The following is a 19,769-nucleotide window of genomic DNA, read 5'->3' on the forward strand; positions in this document are numbered from 1 at the left end:
ATGCTCACATGATAAAAACCGGATTCGAGCCTGATAGATATCTAGAGAACAGGCTTGTCAACATGTATGCAAAATGTGGTGTTTTGGTTGATGCACGCAAATTGTTTGACAAAAGTACTCAACGAGATATCGTCTCATGGAACGCCATAATTGCGGGATATGTTCAACATGGGTTTAGAGAAGAAGCTATGAAGCTTTTGTGTGAAATGGAAGAGATGGGCATGACGCCAAGCTCATTTGCTTTCGCCATTATACTCTGATCATGTTCTGGATTGGCAGCTCTGGAAGAGGGTAAACAGGTTCATGCACGTATAAGTAAGATTGGGCTTGAATCTGATGTGTTTTTGGGGAATACACTCGTTGATTTTTATGCGAAAATGTGGAAGTTTAGGGGATGCATGCCAAGTTTTTGACAGAATGTGTTGCCCAAATGTCATTTCATGGAGTGCAATGTTTGCAGGCTATGCTCGGAAGGGGTATTGCTTGGAGTCTTTTCAGATCTTTAAACAGATGCAATGTGTGGGTATTAATGGTAACGAGTTCACTTACACCAGCCTTCTTAGCGCCTGTGTGAATTTAGAAGCTTTGAGACAGGGTGGGCAGATCCATTACCATGTCATTAAAACAGGATTTGAACCATATATGTCTGTAGGGAATGCTTTGATTACAATGTATGCTAAATGCGGGAGCCTGGATATTTCACGTGAAGTGTTTGATGAGATTCCAATGAAAGTTTTTTTTTCGTGGAATGCTATTGTAGCAGGTTATGCACTTAATGGGGATGGTGAGGCAGCTTTGGAACTTTTTTTCCAAGGACAATCTCTAGATATGAAGCCGAATGAGTTCACCTTTAGTAGTGTTCTTAGGGCATGTACTAGCCTTAACACACTAGGACTGGGAAAGTAGGTTCATGCCCAAATTTTTAAAACAGGATTTGATCGAGATAAAATTGTGGCTAGCTCCCTTGAAGCTATGTATCTGAAATGTGGGAAATTAGAAGATGCACGTCATGTCTTTGTGAAAATAAGTAAAAAATTACTGTCTTGTGGAAAACAATGATTGTGGGATATGCTCAGCATGGGTATGGTAAGGAAGCTCTCTTACTTTTCCAAAAGATGCAAGAGGGAGACATGAAACCTAACTATATTACATTTGTGGGTGTCCTTTCTGCATGCAACCATGTGGGCCTTGTGGAAGAAGCTCGTTACTACTTTGATTCCATGAGTGTTGATTATAATGTCATCCCCAGAATGGAACACTATGCCTGCATGGTTCACATCCTTGGCCGTGCTGGCCATATTGATGAGGCAAAGGATTTTATCAATAAAATGTTTGCAAAGCCTGGAGCTTGGGTGTGGCAAACACTTCTGGGTGCCTGTAGAATTTATGGCAACATGGAGGTAGGAAGACGTGTGGCAGAATGTCTTCATGAGTTGGAGCCACAAGACTCTGGAACATACGTGTTATTATCAAATATTTATGCTGCAGCTGGAAGATGGGCTGATGTAGCAAAGGTGAGGAAATTGATGAAAGAGAGGAGAGCTATTGAGACAACCTGTCTATATAAAGAATTGTTGAAAGCTCACCCAGGTAAGTTCGTATTCATAATAGAGAGTGTCAGCTAAGTTTGTATTCATAACGGAGTGTTGAATATTAGTTCGTTGCCATGAAGATAAGAGAGGAGAGCTATTGGGGCATCTCGTTTATTGAAGAATTGTTGAAAGCTCATCCAGCTAAGTTTGGATTTATAACAGAGGGTGCAAAGAAGTTCAGGTTTCAAGTGCTGGTGTCAGAGGTTACCCATGACCAAAATCCTCGTTTTGTTCACTAAGGAATACTTCTACCCTACCAGGTGCTACACTTTATGCTTTCCTTGTGTTTGTTTTGTTCAAATATTTCCTCCCGTAGCTCATGATATATAATTTCCAATGGCAGCGCAATCAAGTTGTGTGTCCTTGCTGCCATACCACAGAAATTTCAAGCTCTACAGCATTCTTTGGAAAAAAACGGGGCACGCTTATGTTTCAAGTCAACAATTCTCTGAATGAAATGGAAATCATAACTGAGTAGCTTCCGAGAGTAATTCTAAGAGTTATTAAACTGTAATGGATAAATGGAGTAGCACACAGATTATCTGGAGAGGTTTGGATCAAGGATAATAAAGACATTTGGGTGAAACAAAGTTTTGATTGGAATATGCCACAACGGAGATGGAATATTGGTGCATATTTTTGGCAATAGCATTGCTGGCTAGTGAAAGGATTTCAATGAAACTACTGTGCAAGTGCCCTTGAATAAGAGGATTAAAATTTCTCCTTTAGAACAACGACAGCCTGGGAGGAAAGAATCAAAAGGATCACTTGTAACTAAGATTGCATTAATATGGAATGCATATAGAGAAGATAAATTTGCTTTGAACATGGAAGTGTGACGTCTCCAGAAACATGTGACCTGTATGACTCTGCTTCTTTTATGGATTACAGTGGAAGAAGAAGGAGACATTTTAAACCAGTTTCTGATCCTAGTAGTAGCTATACAACAATTCTCAAAGTAAACAACTATGAATACACATTGAACTAATATTCCCATTGAACTAATCTTCTTTCATGGTTGAAAAGCATCCAGGTATTGATGTTAAAATATAAAATTAAGTAAAAGAAAAAATTTCGGCTTGGAAGGTTCGAGAATGGAGGCCATGCGAATGGGCTCCTCGAGCAAAATGTGAGCTCCCTGCATTGTTGCTGCAATATGAATAAGCCTGAAACCTCTCGTAATGTAACCAAGAAAGGGCATTTGAGGAAGTGTTAAAGAAACCTTTGTAGTTTATGGGTTTTATAGTAATTTTGGGGGAACTTCGAAAATTTTATTGTAATTATTTCAAGTCTTGTTATCGAGTTGAAAAAAATTAAAAAATCCTTACCAAATTAATATAAAATATCGTATTTATTTTATTCTAATGTGGTAAAGCAAACCAGCAAAGATTAAACTTGTAGTTGAAGTGGAGTTGGCAGCATCTTAAATCATCTATCAAAATACAATTCAACACATTGGAAGTGAGGATTGCTGAGAATATAAAAAAAACCAATAGACTCAATAATGTTTAATCATGATACTTGTGGTCGTTATTATGACAATGTTCTCGGATCAAAATGTTCATATTCCATGAGAGGAACCATCTAGATATGGGGAACCTCCTATGAGAAACCTGAGGGCTCTTTTGGAGTACGGTTTTAGTGCTAGTGCATCACAATATGGTGAGTCCACTAGGCTTGGGAGAAGCTACCAAATAAGCTATAGTGTAGTGCTACAATATTCATTAGGTGTATATGACGAAGACCAATCTAGTGTGGGTTTGAAGGTTCAGATTTTGAACCATGCTCTGATACTATGTGTAAGAAACCTACCCTAGGGTCTAATAGCAGATCTATTTTCTTCTAAAATTAAATGCGATCAGAGGCGATGACTTACTTACTTACACGGCTTTTAAACAAATACAATTTTATCATTTCATTCTAATCATCATAAATTAAGGTGAATATTTCATTTTGATAAAATTTACAAGAGTAGTCTATGGAGGAATACCTGTACCAGTGGCTGATGGAGATACCTTTGTCCTGCTGCTCCTGTTGAATGCTCCTCTTAACGGACCCAACTAGATTTACCTCCCAGCCAACTAGGAAATAATCCCTAGCCCAGGAAACCTCCATAGGTTCCCTAGCCCTCCAAGCCCAAGTCCAACTAGATGTAGTGTGTGTGTGTGTCTAGGATGAATGATCCAGACCAAGATAATAATACTTTCCTCCTCTCAACGACCCAAGAAACCTCCACAGGTTCCTAAGGTCTCCAAAAACACAAGTCCAAACAATCACAACCAACCCCACAATCATAAGCAAGACCCAACATCCCCCTTTCTCCCTTCCCCCTTCCCTTTTTATACCCTCCTTCCCTTCTCCATCTCAACCACCTCTCATTAATGTCATTAACTTCTCATCCATCCTTACAGTTGACTTCTCTTCTCCCAAGTAAAGTTGGGAGTACATTTGGAAATGTGACATGAATATAAAATTGGGAATTTAATGGGAAAGGACCATGTCTTCTCCCAGGTAAATCTGAAAAGTACATTTCGAAATGTCAAATGAATATATATATTGATAATTAAATGGAGAGGACTATGTCTTCTCCCAAGTAAATGTGAGGGTACATTGGGGAATGTGAAATGAATATCTATATTGATAATGAGTTGGAGAGGACCATGTCTTCTCCCAAGTAAATGTGAGGGTACATTGGGGAATGTGAAATGAATATATATATTGATAATGAGTTGGAGAGGACCATGTCTTCTCCCAAGTAAATGTGAGGGTACATAGATGCAATTACATGGAGAGGACCATGTCTTCTCCCTAGTAAATGTGAGGGTACATTGGGGAATGTGAGATGAATACATATATTATTTAAAATAATGGAAGGAGACCATATCCTACTTAATATTCAATTTGAGAAGGTAAGTGGGGAATTTGAATAATGGAAATCATGAATTTTATATTAGAGGTCAAAATTTCTTAATATTCTCAGATAATGTAAACATTAACAAAATTTGTAGGATAAGATTTAAGTGGGGCATTACAAGCATTTCTCTTTGGGTTTGGTTATTTCCCCAGGGTTTTGACTTTTGTTCTTCCCCTAATCAATTCACTCCTGAGCTTAACTATGCATGCTCCTTTGATCGATGTCACTTTAGAGCATTTCTTGATCCTTAAGGTGGACTCAATGATCCATTATGATTCCTCTGAATCAATCTTCTCCTCTGTGTAGTTCTACAAAAATATACTTACAACCTTTGTTATAGAACCTACGAATTCACACATAAACCAATCATTACATACTTATTTCACACATTAAACAGTTCCCAAATGAACCTATGTATATATAAATATGAACAACTAATTACAATCAAGACTTCTTTGTCTCTCACAGGCCTGTTCTTCAATATCAGTGGCCTCCTCCCTACTCTACCTGTAGGCTTAAATTATACTAGAAAGCTCTGTTGAACTAATTCTGGTACCCCTCCTAAATCTACTGAACTGACTCCTAAATCCTCTATTTCCACTTCTAACTTCATTTAATTCCTAAAAACTCTCTCTCATTCCTTGAATCATGAAATTGCTTAAGAGTTATAATTGACTTTTAACTCTTTTGTCTTTATAACCACTCATGTTCTCATTTACTTGAGAGCATTTAGAAACAACCTCACATTATCTAATTAATGCTTATCCTACTCACTCAAAATCCTAAATGTTACATTAATTCATCACTTAGGAATATAACTTCCTTAAAACACTTGACCCCCTATGTCTACTAAATAAAATGATTTTCTCTTGGGTTGAATGCTCCTGCATCACTTTACAATATGATATTAAACATAAAACTATGTAGCAATTATATAAAACAATTAAGATATTTTTATTTATAAGAACCACTGAAATCATTCGAAAAGGGAAACCTGGTGATTTGGAGAGGATAGGTTCTATTTTTAGAGGCCTAACTACACATGATGGACATGTGAGATCATGATATTTTTTTAACCTTTGATTCTGCAATTCAAATATGATATTCCTACAAACAAACAAAAATTCTTGTGAAAACATATGCTAATAAATAATGTGGCTTAAATAATGAACTTGATCAATCATTTATATAACTTTTCATTATTTAATCTTGTCTCTTCTCAAATATACACATTGTCATGTAGATGAATTAAATTGTGTACATGCTTTGTTGTTAATGGAATTTCTAAATGCTGGACGTTGTTGTTTTGTTACAATAATTCTTGTAAATATTATTTACAATGGTAATATGTTATTTTGTTCCCATCGTCATTTAATTTTTTCCATTTGTTTTATATGTTTGCATCTATGTATGTCAATAAGGTAATAGTTGATTTGATTGACAACGTTCTCTTGTAGCCAATAGGAGATTTTCTCATCCTCTGATATTTATATTATTAGAGGATCATTATAATCCTGATACTTTATTTTTTTTTAAGTGAATGAAAAGGTATAATACTTGATATTATACCTTTCACATTTTCCATTTACATAAGTTATCAACATAAAGATATAAGCATTACTAACTTTCAATTATATTTCTTTTCTCTTTCATCATTTCATTTATTTAATTTTAAGTTTTATGGAATATTATTTTCATATTGCATATTTGAGGATTCAATTTTATATCATTGAATGCATGTTGTATGTAAGTCTCTCCACCCATAGCTTCACATTTTACACTCCCTTTTATGATATTTATAATCTGGTCACATATATTTGCCTATCATAATACATTTTATAATTTGATATACAGAATACCCCTTGAGGCGAAGGGAGAACAACCATTTTAGCCTAAAGTGGGAGGGTTTTAACCCTTAGAGAATGTCCTTTCGGATTTCTCTTTGTTGCTGCGACAATCTGGGAGCCAACACTGAGGAAACGTAATTGATTGTTGAAATTGCTTCATGTATCTGATTTCTTGAATGACATGCAAATCATGCAAAGCCACCTATGATGAGATTTCATTATGCGAAGCTTTTTCCATACTCCCCACAACCTTAATAAATTAATTCGTTGTACGAAGAGTTTTAACTATGAAAAATTTATTTCATTGTGCTGAAAGTTTTGTGCAAAGAGATTTCAATGTGTGGAAGAAAGCCTTTACTCAATTAATTAATGATAGAGCTTTGTGTTGAAATATTTCATTGCACGAAGAGATTCCATAAACAATGAATGGAAATTTTCCCGCGCATCCCTTTACCAATACTACATGGAGTGCGAAAGCTATACGAAATTAACTCTCCTTCACATTCACATTTCCATTTCACAATAGGGAAGAAAGGTGACGAAAAACACCTTATATCATAGTTTCATGCAGTGAGATAATATCCACTCCATCAATTCCATGTGTTCATTGTTCTGCTAGAGTTGAAATTTTAGACTTGTGCGAAGCTTTGGTTGTGCGGAGTGGAAACTTGCTAACAAGCACCATGTTTGCACCTACTATTCTGATTATGGAAATGTCGCTTTCAACATCTATGAAAAACTCCTAAATAAATGATTATGTACTACTATTTTATATTAAGTTACAAAGTCCATTGTCATGATTGAGATGGTACAAATATATAAATTTATTGGAGAAATGGGAAATTATCATTTATAAAATTGCACTTAGGATATTCTAAATGGATGTAGTGTGATCATTGAATCATTACTAAAAGATAGTTAAACAAGATGCGGAATTGACTCTCATACGCAAGCTCTCATCTACATTCATAGTGAAATATTTAGACTAGAGAGAAAGGGGTAACTATCATTTAACAAACTTTGCATGTAATATTGTGGATGGATGAAACTCTAGCTAAGGAAACAAAATTAATTATTTAAATTACTTCATGTATCACTGTGAAAAGAGCTTTCATTGTGCGAAAAGTTTTCTATGGAGATATTTCACTATGCAGAGAGGTTTCACTATGAAAGGAGCTTTCATTGTGTGGAGGGTTTCTTACAAAGACATTTCATTTTTCAAAGTACACAAACTTTAATAAATTAATTGGCAGTAGAGCTTTGTGCAGAGATATTTCAATGTGCAGAGAGTTCTATGTGAATAGATTTCATTATGTGGAGCTTTGTGCGAAGAATTCTGTGTGAAAAAATTTCATTGTGTGCAGAGATTTCATTATGCAAGTTTTTCTCCATGCTCTGCATAATATTTAATCAATTAATTAGAAATAGAGGAATGGATTATGCCACATTGCATCTATTCCTTTTGTTTGAAAAGATTAAATCATCTAAATTCTAAAATAAATTAAAATGAACTCTAATTTGTAATTAAAAATGAAACACATTAAAATAATATATATTTATATTTATATGTAAATCACGAAAAAAAAAAAAATGTTCTTGATTTCCCCTAGTAGTGTTTCAACCTTCAACATACAAGCAACAATAATCCATGCTTCCCTCCACTATCCCATAAAATATCACACACCCTTAGAAGGTAATGCTCTCGTAACATTCCAAGAAGAACTTAAGCATATTTCATACATCTTAATTAATGACAACAACCCCAAAATTGCTTTTAAAAACATCATCCAAAACATCAAAAATGAAAACCCAACAATTGAAGATTGGGTGCTTCTCATGTCATGAACATATTCCTTCTTGTATGAAGATGAAATACATTTATTCCATGACTTTATACATCTATTTCCAAGAAACAATCAAACATTTGTATATGTTAATTCTAGCATCATTGATCCAACTTCCCAATAATCATCTCCAACTCCCTTTGCATCCCATCTAGATTTCACTAACCCAAATTTCCAAAAATTATAATCATTTATACCCACTATTCCCAAAACATGTACACAATCACAAGAAATACAACGCTATTTACAAGAATATAACCACAATTATGATACTACAATTCAATGGCTTCCAATCTGATTATCTCCAACCAATGGATACAACACAAAAGGTCTCCTTTTTATGGCTTTCCACACAATTTTCCCCACTGGATTTGCAATTCTCAATCAACCAAGAATGAAAGTAGTTCAAATGCAAGAATATGCACTTCACCTCATACAATACCATGACCATAGGTTCGAAAATAACCCAAGGTTTTAATACAACCTATACAATATCATGATGGGCCATCACAATAAAGCAACAACCTCCATTTTCATAAAGAAAAGCATTGTAGACAATTTCCCAACATTTATCCATGATCTGAACATCTGATTAGAAAAATTCGCAGATGATAACCTAGAAAATCAAGTAAATCAAGTTACGTGGTTCAACTACTCCCTCCATGGAACAAGGTATTTCTAGCAAAAATCTAAGAATGGTCTAACATGCATGATCACTCAACTCAACTACCCAACATTATTCTTCACACAAACCATTGTTGCTAGAAAATGGATTGATCTTCATGAAATAATTCTAGGAGATTAGCCTCATGATGTTACGAAAGTAAAAGAATGGACAAATAAAAACATTATGTCCGACCACCACTTAACATGTCTATATATGCACCATACATTCATAATATTCCATGAAGTCATCTTAGAAAAATACCTGCAATCAAAGGACTAATAGTACATATATGCACTATGTTAAAATATAATCATATTTTTATATACAATGACCTTCAACCACTGCAACAATTTCTTAAAATAAGCTTCCTATATAGGTTTGAGTAGCAACATATAGGATTTGCACATATCCATGGTTTTGCCTAGTTAAAAACACCATTGTTTTGGAGAATCTAATTTGGGATGATGCAGATGTAGTTTATAATGCTAAGCATTTCTTCGACACATACATATCATTTTAGAACCCCCTGCCTTTCCCCCTTTCAAACCAACCTATTTCTTAGTCCAATTTAGAACACCCTTATCTATTATCCATGCTAGATATTTTCAAAGTTGATCCTTCAAAGGACTATGAAAAACTTGTCAACTGTTGTTAGTATGGAAATTTCTAGAAGGTGTACCAAAATTATCCACTTTATCTATTGGTGACAAGTAGCCCTAACAAGCATGGAAATAAAAGGAAAGGTTTCTAATTCTCTTTAGATCTACAAAAACATTATTAGAAACCCTACAAAAGAAGATATGAAAATACTAAAATATACATAACAGTTGATAAACCAATGATACCCAATGGAGATAAAATGATTTTTTATTATTATAAAATATTACACCTGATGGAGAAGAATGTAGACTTGGGTTTAAAGTTCCCCCTCCATGGGATGAGTCCTTTTGTTCCCTATGCTTCATCAATTGATCTCTCTCTCTCTCTCGCTAGCTACAATGACTAGAACGGATAGAGAATATTTGAACTCAATGTGGGAGTTAAGTGTAGTAAGATGATAATGACGAAGTTGAAATGACAATCTTTGTGGAGTGAGGAAAAACCTCTCTATTTATAATAAAAATCTAAGATAGATCTACATCTAAAAAAAATAATAAAATATTATTAGACCAAATCAAGATCTAACCATTAGGAGTATTTTATTATATTTGATAGGAGAATATTTTAGAAATAATAAAAAAATATTTATTTAGTAAACTAACTACAAAAATGATTTATTAATTTAATTAAGGAAAATGATTAAAGTAATTAATAAATAAAAAATAATTTATCAATTACTTTAAGAAGATATGGTCAAAGTGATTTTGGAAATAATTATTAAATAATGATCTAATAATTATTTCATAAGAGGACTGTGTAATTATTAAGGAATAATAAATAAAATATGGTTTATCTAATTATTCTTGGGTGATATGGTCCAAAGGGGCTAGAAATAATTAGTAATAATGATTTAATAATTATCTCAATGGAGAGAAGTTAAATGACTAAAGAATAATAAATAAATAAAGGTTTATTTAGTTATTCCTATGGATTAGTGAAAATATTTCTAATTGTTTTCGCTAAATGGGTAAATATGAAAATAACATGAAACTAATTAAACTAATTTATGCATTACTTTCAAGTGGATAAATAAAAATAATTTAGGAAAAGTGGTTCTCTAAATTATTTCCTAAGGTGAAAGTGGGTTTTAATGTGTAAAACCCATACTACATGGTGTATTTTGATCATCCTAGTGTAAAATGGCTAGGTGATCACTTCTTAGGTGATAACAACTTTATTGAATGACGCACAAAATGTGCAATTAAAAGCATTTTCTTGAAAAATAACCCAATGTTAAAGTGTTGTTATAAAGTACCTTGGGAATTACATCCAACCTCGTCCTTATTTATTGAATCCAATGGAAAAAATACATATACCCCCACTCAAAATGACAATTAACTAAACAGCCAGAACCGTACCATCCTCTCTACTTTCCGTGCAAATTTTGATTGTCAACTTGTACTCTCTCTACATGACATTCAAAAATGCATCACAAAGTATGCATCCAAATCAGAAACAATGTTTGAAAGCTTCCACCACATGCTACATACATTTCTTCTCGCTTCAAGTAATGTTGACCCTTCAACTACCGTACTTTAAAAATTCCTTACAGAAACCCTTGTTGATCATGTTCTTGTAACAACCATAGAAAAAAGGTTGATTGACCCTTTACTGAAAAGGGACACCTTTTTATTTTTCATAGGAGTTGAGTTGTGATCTAAAGGAATATACGTTGGGTCAAACTTTAAGAGTTTTAATTTAGTGAGTTAAAGCGAAATGAACTCTTTTAAACCTTTATTGATTGAACAAGAGAGGTTACAGTATTTGAGGAAGATGTGTTGCAACAACATTACGAATTCTATTTCACTCAAATTGGGCTACAATGAGATCACATAACATATCACATCTATCTTCATCTATGTTCTTCTTCCATATTATTCATTTACGATGTTTCCTTTGCAACATCTCATACAATTTCTAGTTATATTCAATATTTCTTTTGGAACAATTTAGGTAAATTAGTAAATATTGTTCATAACTTTCTGTCCGTTAATAACATAACATACCATGTGCTACTTTTTTTTTTTTTTATCATATATATGGGAGGGAGGAGTTCATCATATGTTAGACTTCCTTGTGTAGTGGTAGTTCAAAGCTAATGTTTGATATATTTGAAAATAAATATAATTATATGTAATGTTCTAGAATATTCCTAAATAGGAATTTAAGTGATAAACCAATTAAACGAGCAATGCAATGGTGGAAAATTAAAAGCATTTAGCAAACACCCATGAAACACTGTAATACTAGTACTGTTGAGCCATATATTATGAAATATGAGAGCATGAGTACAATATATAAATGGAGTAGTGCACTTGGGCTTGTCTTAAGGACAAACTGGAACAAACCCAGGTGGTAGAATAGCTGGAAATATGGTTATTCAGCTGCTGCTATACTATGCTTTGTGATATCCTAGTAAACTATTGATCTTCTGACTTCAGCCTATAGGAAAGTGCCCAAAAACTACTGGAAAAGTTCTACCCTTTTAGCTTTAGATTCCTTGGACAAAACCCAAAAAAACCCAGAAGGTAATTTCTCTGATTTTGACTTTGGATTTTTGGCCTCTTAGGAGCTGCTCTCTAGCTACCAAGGATAATTTTAGGGGCGAATGTTTGCCCTTTGGCGAAATTAAGGGGTTTTAAATTTTTAGTGGACGAATATTTTGTATCATAGTACATTTTTACAAATCACCTCAAATAACCCACCATATTTTAAGGGAGAGGGTAAAAAAGGTAAATTTAGCCCTTGAAATTAGGAGTTACAACCTTCCATTCGCCCATTTTCAAGAATAGGTTTTATTTAAGTGAATCCATTCGCCCATTTTCAAGAATAGGTACTATTTAAGTAAATCCTATGGGCCAAAGGCCCAAATACCATATTTATAAAAGAGGTATGGTAAATTAATAAAAATATAAATAAATGAGAGGTATGGTAAATAAATAAAACATTTTTTATATTTACTCCATAAGTCGCCTTATATACCTGCAAGGTTGTAAACAAATAAAAATATAAGTAAAGTGGAGGTAGGGTAAATAAATAAAATGTCTTTTTATACTTACTCAAAAGGTATGGTAAATAAATAAAAATATAAATAAACTAGACGTATGGTAAATAAATAAAACCTATTTTTATATTTAGTCCATAACCCTCGTTCTATTTATGAAGGCTCAAGAAAGAGATTTTATTTAAGTGAATCCTATGGGCCAAATACCATATTTGTAAAAGAGGTATGATAAATTAATAAAAATATAAATAAACTAGAGGTATGGTAAACAAATAAAACATTTTTTTATATTTACTCCATAAATCACCTTATATGTAAGGACATTCAAAAAATGCGTTATATTTAGGTGAAACCTATGGGAAAAATACTATGGGACAAATACCATGGACTATATTGTTATTAATACCATGCAAAAAAACATTATTATTAATAAAAATAAAAACGGCACATTGTATTGACCCATGGTATTCACCAAAATGGCACATGGTATTGACCCATGGTATTCGCCTGTAATGCAGCCTATTTAAATGGGGGAATTAAACCAGCATAGATCCATATTTACTCTGGATCTACTAACCCCCGATAGGTATCAAATATCGTGATATGCAAACTAGCATAGAGTGAAAAAATATTTGATCCCTCTCGGGGCTTGGTTAAAATAAAAAATAAAATAAAAATCAACTATTAATTTTATTAATTTTTATAAATTAATAATAGTAATTTTTAAGCTCCAGGTTTATGATAACCCATGGTATTGACCCATGGTAATACCATGGTATTCATGTGAGCATAGACTATTTAAAGGGGAAATTCTATCATCCTAGATCCATCTTAATTCTGGGTCTACCAAGTGCTCAGAGGGATAAATAGATTTCATCCCCCTAAGAGTGGTAGATGTGGATTTAAGATGGATATAGGTCGGTTTTTATGATAATGAAGATATTAAATAGACTTAGGAAATTATATTGTAAAAACATCTTAAGGTGAATGGTTAAAGCATAGACATTGGACAAGTATATTTGTATACTTCTGTTTTAAACTGAAACAAATCTAGGGTTAAAAGGAATGGATTGATTACACTAGTAATCCTTCTATAACTTTTCAGCATATGCTGGAGTAAACAGATTGTAATTTGGGTAATTTTTCTAACTACAAATAGGAACATACTTGTGTATTGGCAGGGTGGTTACGAGGTCCCTAGAAGTGATGAATTCAAATTTTTCTTGGTTTTATATATAGTATTAGGTTTTTTCTCATGCTTTCTGTGAATGACACGGGTGAATTTTATCCTACACCCACTAGGTTATCGATATGTAATTTCGGTAATTTTGATTTCAAAAGATATTTTAAAGAAATGCAATGATTTCATTTGTGTATTCAATAAACACAAGATTTTATAATTGAGTAAAATATTCGCCATGCCTGGTGAGAGATTCGCCAAAAAAATATATATACATATTATATTATTGATAAAATCGCCTTCCATTTTTCCTATATACCATGGAGATTCGCCCATTTATTATATATATAAATTTAGGGGGGGTTTTTAAAATTTTCCCTGCCAGCTAAATCTGCTGACTTTTGGCCTGCTGGAAAATGCCCAAAAACTGCCCAGAAAATTCTACCCTTTTAACCTTAGACTCCTTGGGCAAAACCCTGAAAAACTCAAAAGGGAATTTCTCTAATTTGGATTTTGGAATTTTGGCCTCTTAGGAGCTACTCTCCAGCTACTGCTACCAAATTTGATTTGCAGGAAATATCCTGAAAATCCACTTGGAAACACCCCTCCAATTCTGATTTCCCCTATACTATCTGATCCCTTTCTTCCCGAATGGTCCTTAGCCCTGATGCATGTTCAATCAAGCCCCACAAATTTGCTACTGGAGGCCAATGCATAGTCTCTCTGCCCATAAATGTATGGCTGCAAAACATTGATAAAATACCCTCAATCCTCCACCTTCCTTGCTCCTGAAAATTCCTAGCAAGTGAGGAGCCTCTTGGCTAGCTAAATCAACCTCTGCATATTTCTGGCTACCCAAAAAACATGCAGCCCCTTCCTCTGTGTGGTTGGTTGAGCTGTGGATATTGCTAGAAACTCCTGCAATCTCGTGGAACAACCTCCCTAGGGCGGGCATGGATGGTCCCCCGAAGTAGAGGTTGAATCTTCCCTGCGGAAGACTCGTGGCTAAACAGTCGGTAGACTCGCTAAGTAGCAGAGAGTACAAGAATGAGTTTATTTGTCAAATATTCAGAATGAAAACAAAATGAGAGATGATCTCTCTTTATAACTCCTTGGCCCCCCTTAGCCTCATTTGGGCCCCCCCATCCACCCATTTTATTTTTCCTCCAAGAATATCCAATAGTTAATCCGAACACGTATGTGGGTGGCCCCCACATTCCACTAGTAGATAAATAAAGTTGATTTGGCCCCCAAGTCCCTAAGTCAAAAGTGTGGGGCCCTCTTCATAAGTAAAAAATGTGCAAAATTATGTAGCAGTACCCTGTTACTATTGTGTTTGAGAAGGGACATGACAGTCCTCGACTCCTCCCCTCCCAATGTTGCTTTCCCTCAAGCAACCTCAAAGATGGGTGCTCCAAAATATGCTCACCCTCCTAGGTGGCATCTTCATCTGGAAAGTTCTTCCAATGCACCAAACATCGCTTGTCCTCAAGCAATTCGTGAACAAACACCGTCTCTGACTATGGACCCCCACTATCACTGCAAACTTCACCAGGGTCCCAAATGTGTCATTAGATCATCCCTGATCGTTGTAATATCCTATAGTGAAGGAGTCCCTCAATACTAGGATCCCAAGCCAACCTAATCAACGTGAGGCCCCCCTTGCTCCACTCACTATCCTACCGGATATGGGCATTAGAACCCCTCTGTCTATCACCAATAAGTAGACCATCTTGATGATGTAAAACTCCGCCCAAATCCTCATGAAGTTGCTCTACCGAATGGTCCATCTCATATACTACAAGAGTAAACTCTTGAAGATGCAATCCAATCCTGGTGAAATTGAACCCTCGTCTACTCGAAACTCCCCTGATCTCCTCCTATCGATCACACTGCCACATCGGTGAAGTTCTCCACACTATCAATGCATCACCTAAACCAAATGCAAGATCTCCATGGCCCTCCCCTGTAGAAACCAACTCACCTCTACAGGTAGTTAAACCGCTCATCCCTGTTATGCCAGAATCCCCTGCCCATCACAGAAGGAACCTATCTTGTTGACATCGTGACACTCTGGCATGAATGGCTTCGTAGCATGCTCATACTAGAACCTCCTCTCCCATAACTCTCGTCCATAATCTAAGTGATGATCGAGGGTAGGCCAATCTTGTCAAAGTGACTCAACAGTTTCAACACCTATCACTCCATGGCTAGCCCAAATCATGAGAAACAATCTTCCTTGTCCTATAGTGAGGACTTGGGTGATCACCCATGTGTCAGCCTCTGAATGAATCAGTCCACTTGTTATCCCGACCATGCTCACTGAGGAGTGGAGTATCCCACCAATCCATTGGATCCCTAGATCCCATAACCATATTGGAGGTCCACAACCTCTCTATCTATCGCTATGATATGCTGCTAGTTGTTGGGACCCCTTTGTTCCCCATATCTACCTCCTATAGGTATCCAATAGGTAGGAACTAAGCATCAAGAACCTGTGCCACAAATATCCAGTTGTTTTGTGCTTGCCAAATCACACAGCGAGATCTTCTATCCCATCTCCTGATGATGTGATCGGGTACTGCCAGAAGCCTAAGCATCATCCTTCCAACAACGACTACTGTCCTCTGCACCTCATGCTCCGCTAATGCCTTAAGATATCCAACTAAAAAAAAACCATGTAACTCCCTCTCGGACACCTCTCCAAGTGTGAACCTAGGGGTGGAACATATGCTACCTTCACAATCAACCATGTCATCCCTAAGTCTGTAACCGTCAACTCGTGCACCTACCAAGTGTCTCAACTGGAGAGTCTCCTCTCGACCCATGACACGTGGTGTCTCATCCAAGTGCCTAGGGTGAGCCCCCCATGCCCTACTACTTGAATGGAGAGTGTTAAAGTGAAATAGCCAAACTCTTTGTGATTCTAAGAAACATTGGAGGATGATGGGTGGGTATGTCCCAAAGAGTATGATCAAGAGTTTGTTGTAATTCTCAAGATTAATCCTACGGAAAACCCACTCTCAGCCTCGTATTTTTTTATAACTCCCTCAAGGCCCTGCCTCCACTAAACATGGTGTTCCTAAATTCTTGACAATGTCCTCATCGATCCTAAGTGAGTTGCGTCCAATGGTACACCTATTATCCCTATCCATAAGTATCCCTAGAGGCAAAGCTTCAAGAGCTTGTTGCACTACATCATGTATCATTTCATACCACCAAGTACCACCACATTCCATGAAATGCCACTATATGTTGTAATCTATCCCTGGACACCACTGGATACCTTGGACTACCGCTATACCATCTTGTACCCTCATATGTCCTGCCTGTGTCACTGCACCTATCACTCCCCGCATGTCCTCAATGCGACGTGAGTCACTCCTCCTACCCCATAGTGTAAACCAACATGCTATGGTATACCACCATGTATCTCCATGCTCCTCTACAGACCACTGCTCCTCGTTGCATAGCCCTACACACCACTAGGTTTTATGGCCTAGAATTGGGTCTGTATGCATCAGGCCACATCCCTCTATATAACACTGAAAGCTACAACCTGACTCTATGTAGTCTTGTGTACTGCCTACTATCATACCACCCTGTAACATATGGTATCCTTCATGTGACAAAGTGTCTTCCACTCTGATAGTGACCCCACCATGACACGCATCATGTCCCCTCGTCCATCTTGGTAGACCTGAGCACCCTAACTCCACTCTTGCTAGGGGGGATATCTCTACTGTGAAGATTATGTGTGACCCCTGAGTCCTAAACCTCAATGGGATAACATCATCTCCATACAATATCCTATGTCATGGCCTACCCATGCCACCTCCTCAAACCATCTCCCGCTAGAGAATGTTAATCATCCTGCGCAACCAACATGCCAAAACAACCAATGGATTCTGCTCACAAATGACTTGGCCACTATTGTCATCTGGAACTCCCCTAAGGAATGCATGCACTGAAGCACGGGGTTGACTACCTCATCAATGCCATAACCATCCCACATGTCTGATATTGGATAGGAAGTGTCACCTAGATCCCAATGCCAACTTGGGCCTCCAACACCCTCAATGTCTGAGAGCTCCCACTGAGGTTTATTCCAAACTATGACCATCTCCATGAGTCTAGCCCACTCCACCGGGTACCAACTCAGAATCTCTCGCCATCCAACCCCAAGAGAGGGATCGAATGCGCAAACTCTAGCACATAGAACAAGCCCGACATGTGGATGTTGCACCTTGTGAAACTCTGACAGTCTCATCTCACTACCCAGGTCAACACATGAGATCTGAATAGGTAGCTCTGTCTCTCTCTCTCCCCAAGGGGCAAAGGTGACCCAACAATGTTGCTAACCTGGTCATCCCCTTTGGTATTTCTAGACAAATTTTCCTCTCTCAATCCAATGTGTAAGGATGGGCTAATAACATTGTAGATCCTGTCAGTGTGCCTCTAAAGTGAACTGTGTTGAAATCCCAACATGTGGTCTCGATGTTGCCCCTCATCACTGGCTAGCCCAAAGGATATTTTCACATCCTCCTCCATCATGGGCTCGACATGAGCCTCCAACTGCTCCTTCCTAGACAACCCAACATGAAAGACATGCTCATCAGTGAGTTGTAGGTGACTGTCGTCCGACAACTATGTCATAGATCTCGATGCCTTTGTATCTATTCACTCGTCATCAATAGTGGGGATGTTTCCTGACACCTCGTCAATGGATGGTCCTATCGGTTTATGCTCTACTTTCTCCCCCAAGGTGTGAACTAATCCTATAAAAGATGCCTCCAACAATGGTGACTCTTGTGCCACACTAGGTATACCAATATGATCCTCACACTCTTGCATGTTCTCTACCTTATGTTCAATCTCCTGCTCAGACCCCTGATGTCTAAGACCAGGTCTCCACTAAAAAAATTGTCTCCTTGACTCATCCTCTAACTCTCTCTGGCCTGCCTGCTCCTTTTCAGGGGACCCGGTGCCTTGATTCTAGCGGCTCTCCCCACATAGTGTAGATGGTTGTATGCGCACAACTTGTGCACCTCTAGTGTCTATGTTTTAAGGACAAGGATGGATCTAATTTGACACCTTCCTCAACTGACCCAACCTCTCATCACTCCAGTGGATTCCACCCTAGAATCCTTGCATACTGAATCTCACTTGAGCCATGGGTAGTGTATGGTGTAACTTGTCACTATGAATACATGCCCAAACCTCCCATGATCTTACTAGTTACCCATAGCTGGGTCAAGATCATGCTCTAATACCATTGTAATGTTCCTAAATACGAATTTAAGTGATAAACCAATTAAACAAATAGTGCAACAGTGGAAATTTAAAAACATTTAGCAAACACCCATGAAACACTGTAATAATGGAACCATTGAGCCATATATTATGAAATATAAGAGCATGAGTACAATATATAAATGGAGTAGTGCACTTGGTCTTGTCTCAAGGACAAGATGGAACAAACCCAAGTGATAGAATAGCTGGAAAGATGGTTGTTCAGCTGCTACTCTACTATGCTCTACGATGTCCTAGTAAATTGTTGATCTTTTGACATTGGCCTGCTGGAAAGTGCCCAAAAACTACACAGTTTTTTTTTCCTTTTTAGCCTTAGTCTCCTTGGACAAAACCCATAAAAACCCAGAAAGGAATTTTTCTGAATTTGATTGGATTTTCGGCCCCTTGGGAGCTGCTCTCCGGCTACATATGCTGACTTTCGACCTACCAGAAGGTATTCAAAAATTGCCTAGAAAATTCTTCCCTTTTAGCCTTAGAGTCCTTGGACAGAACCTAGAAAACCTAGAAGGGAATTTCTCTGATTTTAACTTTGGATTTTTGGCCTCTTGGGAGCTGCTCTCCAGCTACTATTTCCAAATTCAATTTGCAGGAAATAGCTACAAATCCACCTAGAAACACCCCTGAAATGTTTCTTTCCCCTGCACTATCTGGTCCCTTGCTTCCCGAATGGTCCTTAGCCCAAATGAATCCTCAATCAAGCCCCACGAATTTGTTGATGGAGGCCAATGCATAGTCTCTCTGCCCAGAA

The 19,769-nt window shown here is 36.7% G+C and overlaps 1 protein-coding gene and 1 pseudogene across 1 annotated transcript in view; both read left to right on the plus strand.

The window, feature by feature from the left end:
• The first annotated feature begins 417 nt into the window (after positions 1–417).
• LOC149152148 (putative pentatricopeptide repeat-containing protein At3g15130 pseudogene) lies at positions 418–906 on the plus strand (annotated as a pseudogene).
• A 149-nt stretch (positions 907–1,055) lies between these two features.
• The window catches only part of LOC149152149 ((R)-mandelonitrile lyase-like), a 32,950-nt gene continuing 14,236 nt past the window's right edge, over positions 1,056–19,769 (plus strand). Inside the window, exons 1-2 of the mRNA XM_089443391.1 lie at positions 1,056–1,514; positions 1,658–1,795. Of these exons, the coding sequence (XP_089299517.1) occupies positions 1,056–1,514; positions 1,658–1,795 (597 nt within the window). The remainder of the gene's footprint in view (positions 1,515–1,657; positions 1,796–19,769) is intronic.

This window comes from Pinus tabuliformis, chromosome 9 (assembly GCF_031772625.1).
Source record: "Pinus tabuliformis cultivar Carrire ecotype Pingquan chromosome 9, CPIR1, whole genome shotgun sequence".
Lineage (NCBI taxonomy): Eukaryota > Viridiplantae > Streptophyta > Pinopsida > Pinales > Pinaceae > Pinus > Pinus tabuliformis.